We start from the raw sequence: 9316 nt of genomic DNA, 5'->3' as shown, positions 1-9316 counted from the left end.
GACTGAAATGGTCGGGCCGAAGGCCCGACCATCGCCGCCGGCAGGCCAAGCAGGCCCGGCCCCTGCCGAACGGAGTTGCCGGCGCAGCGAAGTGGAGCTGGCAACTCCGTTTGGCGGAAGGGCGGGCCTGCTTGTTTAAGTACACAATGTGCGCATTTCAATAGACGGTTCCGACTGTGCGCGTTTTGAGAGGAAGTAAAGAAATCTCGACCGGAACCAGCACATTAAGTTCGCTGATTTTGACCATTTTACAATGCAGTTCGACGTAAATAACCTCGAATAAAACCCTAGTGAGTGCTAAGGCTCATCTTCACTTATTTTGCCTCCTTTTTAGATCTATTTCCGGTGCTGATTTCCTTAATTCTTCTTTAAATGGGCACTGCCTGAACTGTTGACAGAGCAGTCTTCTTTTCCTATTGATCCCAAGTCGATACGGAGTGCTTATTGTGAGTCAAAAATTTCAGATTCTAATTTCACACACAAATTACAGAAATATTTGATCGTAAACATACGACGATTTTTCACAGAGCACATTTTAATCACTTAGATAAACTGCTAGAACTTTTTGTAATATTTTGTTTGCTTAATTGCTGACTTAAACGTGCAACAATTGCACGAGTTCTGCCATGCCCCTTAGGTCTAAAGACACGGCTTAGTTAAGGTTAGACTGCTTCCGCAGATATCGTTACCTGCAACATATTGACCACTTCGAGATGTCCAAACTCTGCGGCATAGTGTAGTGGTGTCCTTTGGCGGCCATCCGCCAACAGACTCCATGACTTGGCCGCCTTCAGTAGCATTTCGACTACGGCAGCGCTACCGCTGCGCGCAGCGATGTGCAAGGCCGTCATCCTCCCTCGAGCGACAGAGGCGAGCTGACGAGTGCCCTCTAATTCCAGAAGGGCAGAGATGACTCCTGCCCTGCCGCGCGCCGCGGCCAACAGCAGAGGAGTCATGCCGCGCTTCTCGGCGGCCAGCACATCGGCGTGGCCAGCCAACAGCAGGCGGACTGCGTCCTCGTTGCCGGAGGCTGCGGCCTCATGGAGTGCGGTCCGCAGCAGCTCGCTTGAGCGCACCTCCGTGTCGGCACCACGCTCCTGCAGCAGAAACTGGACTACTTTCGACAGCCGCTGAGCTCGGTCCGGGCTCGCCGTCTGGCCCACGGCTAAGTGCAGGGCGGTCCGACCTTCCTTGTCTGGCAGGTTGACGTCGATGCCGGCCTCATCCACGAATAGGCGCACCAGGTCTGGCCACAGAGCAAGCGCCGCGCTGTGCAATGGGGTACGGCCATCACCGTCCTGTCGACAGGCGATGGTCCTGTTGTGTTCTAGGAGGAGACGGGCGGCACCGTGCGTCGTGGCAACGTGCAGGGCGGTCCGCCCCATCCGATCAACAGCAGCCACGGGGACGCCCGCATTAACCAGCAGCCTGAGGACGTCCATCCCTTTCGGGGAGCCACTTGCTGCCACGACGTGCAGCAACGTTTGACCTCGGAAGTCCCGCGCGGTGGCAGGGATCCCTTGGCAGAGGTGTCTCTTAACGTCTTCTATCTTCCCTTGTTGCGCTGCCCGAAAAAGCTGACACTTCGGTTCAATGACTTGCTTTCTGAGCCAGTTTTGGTGGTCGATAGCCTTCGTGATCGGAAGTGACTTCTGGTGGGCACCACTCTCTGAACGAAATCCAGACGCCAGCTTTTCGGCCAAGATTGCAATCTCCAGCGATGGCGAGAAAAGAAAACCGTCTATCACCGTATTGCCAGAGTGTGCCAAGTAGTTTCTCAGGAGCGTGCCGAAGAGCACGGGGGACGCGACTTCAACCACAGCACGGACTTGCGAGGATTTGCTCTTGCCTTCGTGGCACCAGCCATTTGCTTTGTACAGAAGCCACTGTTCCAAGGCGGCCATAGTGGACGAGCTAAAGTGCCTCTGCCGATGCTGTTTGTCATCAAGGTGCATTTCCATTTGTCCTCTAAGGATCAGGCTTTCAATAACACTTGTTGGCAAGTCGTGATTCGGCTTGGGAGGCGAGATTTCTTTCTTGTCGTCTAGATTCAGTTGGCCGAACGGAGACCTGATGGTTTTTAAAGAAAGTGCCTCCATGCGAACCTGTATGGACATCAAGTTTGTGGCAGTTCTCTGTCGTATTTGTGAAAAAACCTCTGTGACCGTGTCTAATACTCTACTCCTAGATAAGTATTTCCTCTTTAGGTCTTGCAGATTGTTCATCAATGTCCTGACAACTGATTTATTGAGAAAAATATCCCAGAAAATGTCTTTGTCAAGGTATTTGAGATCTGTATGTGTGTCGTCCGCAATCGCTTCTTGAAGATCTTTTGCGGCATCCAGCTCTTTATCCTCCAGTAACAGTAACAACTCTTTCAAATGCTCATTTTGCTTCAAGATTAAATTATTTGTCCGTTCATGCATAGGCAGCAGGTTTTTCCACTCTTTAATGACCTCATCAAAATCCACGTCTCTATCTTCAGCATAGTGCAGCAGAGCCGAACAAATTCTGTGACTAAGTACTTTGGAGGTTGCAATCTGGACTTTTTCTAATTCTTTTTCAACAAAGTCAACGGGAGTTCCCGGTCCAGAATAGCTAGCCAGCTTGTCACGGGCCTTTTTCAATGTAGACCTAAAATATTCAGGGGCCACTTGCATTATCTCAGCTCCCGTATCTGAAGACATTCTTGGACTATCCCACGTATTTTTTATAAGCTCACCGGTGACTTGGTATGCTTTCTGCTGTAAAATCTGCAGAACATTTTCATTTTCTGTATCAATAGCCTCAAACACATTGTTTATGTGATGATTAATCTCTCTCAGCGAAAAAACATCCCGTAGCAGACAGTAATCAGTGCGCACATGTTTCCACTTTTCTAAGAAGGACAGCTGTGCACCTGCTTCAAACGCAGCACTTATTTTACAGACCTCAATATTTTTTCTTGGACCCTCTCCAAGCCTTCTCAACCATTTCTCCTTCTCTGCGGCGGGATAATTATTTTCCTTCCGCAGGTGTTTTACATCCTCCAATACATCCATTAATGCGATCTTAAATTCATCTAGATATTCTCGAATTTTATCTGTATCTAATGCCAGCTTTTCAAGCAAAGGCATCTGAGTTTGCCCAACACTGAGGGAAATAAAGCGTGCCAGAAGAAATTCTATCTCCTCCCACGGAAGAACATCATATGTATTTTTCAGTCTACGTTTTGCTTCTTGTATGTCTTGCAACACAATACATCCGCGAAAAATCGCATTGTCATCAATGGTACCGGCGAAACAGGACCCACAAAACATTTTAAGATCCTCGACGAGCTTTCTGGCCCATCTTTCTTTCAAATCAACAAGAGTTGGCACTTTTCTATCCCCGGGTTTCGTGCCCTTGTTGTTTTCCCGCTTTGCAGCCAATTCAGGATGGTTCTTTAGAGGATTTTGACATGACTGTGCACTGCCATTCATAGGTGTTTGGATGGCCAGATAATCTTTAGAATCTGCTACTGCACTATAACCACGCACTGTTTCTTTTGATGTGCTTTCTTGGAAGTCTGAAGTAGAACTATATTGAACTTTTATTTTGCCTCTACGTGCAGTACTCTTTGTCTGGGAGTCAGATTTCGTGAGTTCTTCACTCACGTCGCACCTAGTCACTGAAGAACCATTTGGTGATTCCAGAATCGGGTTGATAGCAATAATTTCTTGGGTGGCAGACACCCGAAATCGTAAATCAATAAGAATTTCCATCATTCTTTTCTCTAGCGAGTAGGTCACAAGGCACCCAAGAAGTTTGGTGATTTCCCAGGCTTCAGAGAGCGAGTTCTCCAGCGACACATCTGGCGTATGCATGAGTTTTGCCCTTGATAACACTCCATTGAATTCTTCCAAGCTACTTTTCCACATGGCCTTACAAAATTGTAGAGTCAAATCATTGACTTCTTTCAAGAATTTGATTTGATTTTGATTTTCTTTAAGTAATCTGCAAAAAAAAAAGTTACAAAAATGATTAACCACAGAGCATTACTGTCGCACATGTAGAACTAGATATACAGTATAACGATCTATTAGCTAAGTACAACCAAACTTGTAGTCAAATCTTATAAATTAAGATGTACTCCAGTATAAAGGAACGCCACATCATGTCGCGTGCTACAGGTTTCATGATATCTCCCGCAAAACAGTGACGCACCTAGCGTTTACAAATGTACGTGTTAGGCGTAGCCCTGCAAGTCTTACTTTAGGGTGGCTGTAGCATTTTGTAAATTCATTCCAACTTTTTTGACCTTTCCTCATTCGTTTCCTATATAGTCCATGAAAGATCTTCCAAAAAAAGCCTAACCGAGGAAGATTAGAAGAGTATTCAACCTATTTCGGATGAGATTTTTGTATTCCGTTTCGATACTCAAGCACACAGGTTTCAGAGCAATCACGTAGAAGGGGACAAAATAGTCAGATAGTCAGTTTTCCTTAACAAAACGCTATTTGTTTTGTATCCATTTCTGCACTCGTTTTGGAGATACGACAATTTGAGTAAGGTCGTGATTTTGATCCGAAATAAGGACATATGAACTTATTTCAGATTCGGATCAGCTTTGTATCAAGCTGGCGAATTTGTCGTCTTGTAGATTGGCGGTAGTCGGCTCTATAAGTGAACAAGATTTTGGTCCCCAGCCCACGGGGTCTTTGAATTATTGCCTGATCCGAAAGAAGCATATACACCTAATTTGGATCAAATGAAACTAAAAATTAAGAAACCGACCAGCAACAAACTTGGCAGTAAGTTGAGGAAAATAAGTGAAAAAGACGAAAACACGTCAAATTCTCGACCAGCTGGAATGCCTGTCGCGAGAGATCGAGATACTGTCAAAGTGTCTAATTCCGGACCAGCAGGGTAAATCCGGCCGGACACTGCTTTTTTGCATTTTTACAGCAAATTACACAATAGGTTCATAATTTAGATAGAAACTTTTCCGGAAGGCTCTGGAGACTTAAATAAGTAGTAGTTTCACATCTAAGAGCTGCCCAGATGAGTGCAACTTGAATAATAGGACCCGACTAGTACACACACTATGAATCGGTTCTTCAATGCATGTGCCGCATAGCACCAATGCTAAGCCACGGTCACTAGATACAGCTTTAACGTCCCTACGCTGGAGTCGAAAATTTTTAATATCCTGCGGACATTTGCGCGTAATATTGACTGTATGGTATTTCACTCGATCTCTCACTTACAAATCTTCGTTAAAAATGCAATAAATTTTCAATTTTGACAAAGTTCTGTTAGGTAAAGATTGTTGTACACATTCTTATGGCGTATTTTGCGAAATCAATGTCTTTCTACTAAAATAGCACTGACTTTTGCAAAAGTTTCTTAACTTCTAAAATGGACCAATTTTGCCTCGAAAATTTCAAAATCACTCTAGCTCCGCAGTTACGGGTTAAGTTGGTGTGTACTGGCACGCAGCTGCAGTGCAGTATAGGAATATCGACCTGTTCTACTGCTATTTGATAGCATAAATAGGGACTGTCCGGAATTGCCCCGACTTCGGGTTTAAATTGGGACGGGGTTTCAGAGGCTTGTGCAGGTGAACTGGCGCAAAGAAAATTTCCTCTCCAGGTGGAAAATATGTATCTTGGCGCCTAGTTTCTAGAATCCGCTGGAATTTTTCATACCCCTACCGATTTTAGAAATATTGAGGAAAAATGGTCAAATTTGTCCGGAATATGACACTTTGACGGTAAAGTAAGGGTATTTATGATATAACTGAATCGACATAAACTGTAGTAAAAGTGGCAAATATGGTTATGGACTGTCCTAGATGTCCAAGTATAGGTCCTCAACAAAGGGAAATATGCTCCAAAAAATCGTACACCCGAAGTCGAAGTTCATGAACTTCGGCCGAAGTTCACTGACTTTCGCTGTGTAAAATTTGATCGACGTTCACTGAAATTCACCGAAGCTCACCGAAATCCACCGAAGTTCAAAATCAGAAGTTGAAGTTCCTCAAAGTTCAAAATTAAACGTCGAAGTTCCCCAAAGTTCAAAAGAAATGTCGAAGCTCCCCGAAGTTCAAAAGAAATCATAGAAGTTCATTGAAGTTCAGAATAAATTAGTACATATTTTTAGGCTGAACTTAGCGATTTTGAGTGCTTACTTTAAGCGAGTCCCTAGCTGACTCAAAGCAGATATCTACGGGCCGAATAACAAAGATTACGAAGGAAAAATTTTGCTTTCATGTCTCTGGATCAGGTCGAAGTTCGAGAACTTCGTTTGGAGTTCCGCGAAGGTCACTGAAGTGCTCGGAGTTCACTAGAATTCACTGAAGTTCACCGAAGTTCGCCGAATTTCAAGGAAACGTACACCGAAGTTCAAGCCTAATTCCCCTTGGTCCTTCAAGAGGAAACAGATCGGGCAGTCATGCTTTTCTTCTTTAGGTTCCGGTTCGCTCGCATCGGAATACCCTAATGTCTGTATTTCTTATCAAAATTTGCCGGAACCTCACATGATGAACTTTAAGTTCCACAATAGCCTAGAAAAAGGCTTAAAATGGCTTAAAATGAACCTAGGGTGAGTAGGTACAAACGTATTTTCCCAAATGTATAATTTGTTCGGACTCATTTTTAAAGTGGGTAGATGCCAGACCACGTCTCGCGTAACAGGCTTCGCGATATCTCACGAAACACTGTTACGCTGCGATGCGCTGGGCATACATCTACCAAGGCAGCGCTGCTGCGCTGACACCCGAGTCGGGCAAACGGAACAGTCGTAGATAGGCCTTCGGTCCCTTGAGAAACGAATTCTGCTCATCGGGGCTTTATTTTGACGAGTTACCCCACCAGAGGTCAGCAAATGTCTGATAGAGAACATTTAAACAAAAATCGGTCTCTTATACACATAATATAACATATAATTCCGTAACTATTCAAATTTTCTCGTGAAACCTACAACTATTAGTGGTCGAGGTTCTTTTCTCTTAGAATCCTACGAACAAATAGTGTTCATAATATTAACGCCACTGTTCATATTATGATTCTCAAGTTCATATTATGAAGAATTCTGTACTGGTGATGTCATAGTACGATCCCAATTTGTTCCTAATACGAATCTTACCGTTCGTAATATGAACGGCTTGCTTCATAATATGAATGATTTTTGGATTCGTACGTCTTGGAAGGAAAACCGATCGCTTAGTAAGGTACTGACACCAAAATCGTTTGTAATACGAACGATAAACTTCATATTACGAACGAGAGGTTTCATGATAGGACCGAGTTGTGTTCGTAGTATGACAGCACGCGGACTGTTCTTATTATGAACAGGACGTTCATAATATGAACAAATCGTTCGTAAGATTTTAAGAGTGTTAATTGTTTAAATGTTGATTGTCAACAACAAATATTGCCATTGGTCAACTAACTTAAAATATTCTTGGTCCTCCTAATGTAATTGTTGTTCTAAGACAAAACGTTAATTAAGTAAAAGCCAAAAGTATTTTTTTAAATTTGAGAGTACCTGTTGTTTATCTATAACAGTTTTTGTCTTCAGTAAAATTTGTTTGGAACACTGTTAAAAAAATCTGGAATTTGCCGGAGGAACGCGTTTAAAAATTATTGCAAAAGTCCTTTGGGATTTCCTAAAGGGCCCTGTAGAATTCGCGAGTCGAGTTTGGCTTCGAAGTGGTCCGAGGTTCGTTTTTTCACGTGATTTAGATATGTAAAATTTATCGTCTGCTAAGACTAAAAAGAAAAACTAGGACTCACCCGGGCTGTTTGAAATTGGCGTCAGCCATTTTGCTCACAGCTTAGCTGCGAAGCAAGCCAGAGGCCCGTTCGGACCCTCGTGTGATGTTGCCGTCTGCGGTGCCGTGATGTGGTGGCCGACCAGCCGAACAACACACTAATCCGTGATTAGATACCATGGCAGTCTTGTACACTTTGCGTAATTTTCTAAATATCTACCTTAAAAGAGCGTTCAAATAGATTCAAATAAAATCTAACTTTTTTGGTCAATGGAGTGGCTTTCCCGAACGCTAAGCCAATGACAACTAACCCTTTAAGGTGCCAAACAGGGGCTAAGAGTAGTAGACCGGACCCAAACAAGACCCGATATAACCGACTTGGCAATTCGTTTGTAGATCGTAAGTAGACTTAAGTAGAGTCAGAATTTTACTCCTAAACATTAACCGCACCCGTTTTCAAAAACGATGGTTGGGTCCGTCTAGGTGTGCTTGTCATTGGCAAGACCCAAAGCCATGCATTTGCATTACCTTTAGAGAAATAGTTCATGAGACAAAATATGTCGGCCTTCGTAAGTAGACGTTAGTAGGAGCCCCAAAAATCCCCCAAAATAAGCCAATTTCAAACGAAACACACAAGCTGAATGATATGGTGACGGCCAATGCTCTACTTTTAAGTAGGTACGCAATACTGCACCAAATACAATACTACAACATTCCACACAGTGTGTAGATAAAAGTAGAGGGATAGGTGACGTTGCGCGCCTAACGGACACTTCAGGACACTTAAGGGCAAACCCGGGGTCAGCCAGCTACCGATTTTTCACCACAATCGTCGTAATTCACCCAACACTCTCTGACAACACTGAAACTTATAAGTAGATCATAGTAGACTAAGATGGATTGTGATGTGCTTGTCCTAGGAACCTGTGCCTGTATACGTTTTCAGACAGGATGCGGCCAGCAGCCCACGTTTCTCCAAGTGCGTAGCACTTCAACAGTTACCTAGCGTTTCGACTCAACTATGTTAGTAGGCATTTGTAGGGTAACTAGTAGCTCTCCCAAAGTCCCTTGTTGGTCGAGTTTTGAACTGAACTGAACTATACTAACATAAACTAAACTATACGAGACCATGACGCTCGCTCAATCCCACCGGACGATCACACCGTTTCTTTGGGCTGCCACTACAACAAAACCATTTTATTTTGTCAGAATGTAATTTTTGAAAAGACTAAGGTAAGTTTGAAAATGTGTGGTGAAGATGAATTTAATAAGTTTTAATTCGTTCAGCATAACGTTTTGTAGTTGAGGTGTTGTGTTGAAATAAATTTAAAGGTTTTTAAGCATATTTTTTTTGTGTGTGGTTGGTAGTGTTATGTTTGCTGTGTAGTGGCGTAGAGTGGCCGCGTAGCGTTTGAATTTTGATTGTCTTCCCTTCCCTCTGCCATGCCCAGGGTAAAAAACCATGACTGTCATGGTCATAATGAGGTTTTGACCATGGAAAATCAGAATTTTATTCATGGACTCTGTCTAGACCATGGTGATCACCCATGCCCATCTCTGCAACCATGATACTTTGTCCTC

General features: G+C 43.6%; 1 protein-coding gene across 1 annotated transcript in view; it reads right to left on the bottom strand.

The window, feature by feature from the left end:
* LOC113213169 (uncharacterized) overlaps positions 1-7886 on the bottom strand; it is a 49601-nt gene extending 41715 nt beyond the window's left edge. Inside the window, exons 1-2 of the mRNA XM_052274373.1 lie at positions 7758-7886; positions 690-3975 (exon numbers count right to left, since the gene is read on the bottom strand). Coding sequence (XP_052130333.1) covers positions 690-3975; positions 7758-7786 — 3315 coding nt within the window. The 5' untranslated portion in view covers positions 7787-7886. The remainder of the gene's footprint in view (positions 1-689; positions 3976-7757) is intronic.
* Positions 7887-9316: the final 1430 nt, after the last annotated feature.

The sequence above is a fragment of the Frankliniella occidentalis genome, unplaced genomic scaffold (assembly GCF_000697945.3).
Source record: "Frankliniella occidentalis isolate FOCC.00 unplaced genomic scaffold, Focc_3.1 Scaffold383, whole genome shotgun sequence".
In the NCBI taxonomy this organism is placed as follows: domain Eukaryota; kingdom Metazoa; phylum Arthropoda; class Insecta; order Thysanoptera; family Thripidae; genus Frankliniella; species Frankliniella occidentalis.
This window is presented reverse-complemented; position numbering and strand designations above follow the sequence as displayed.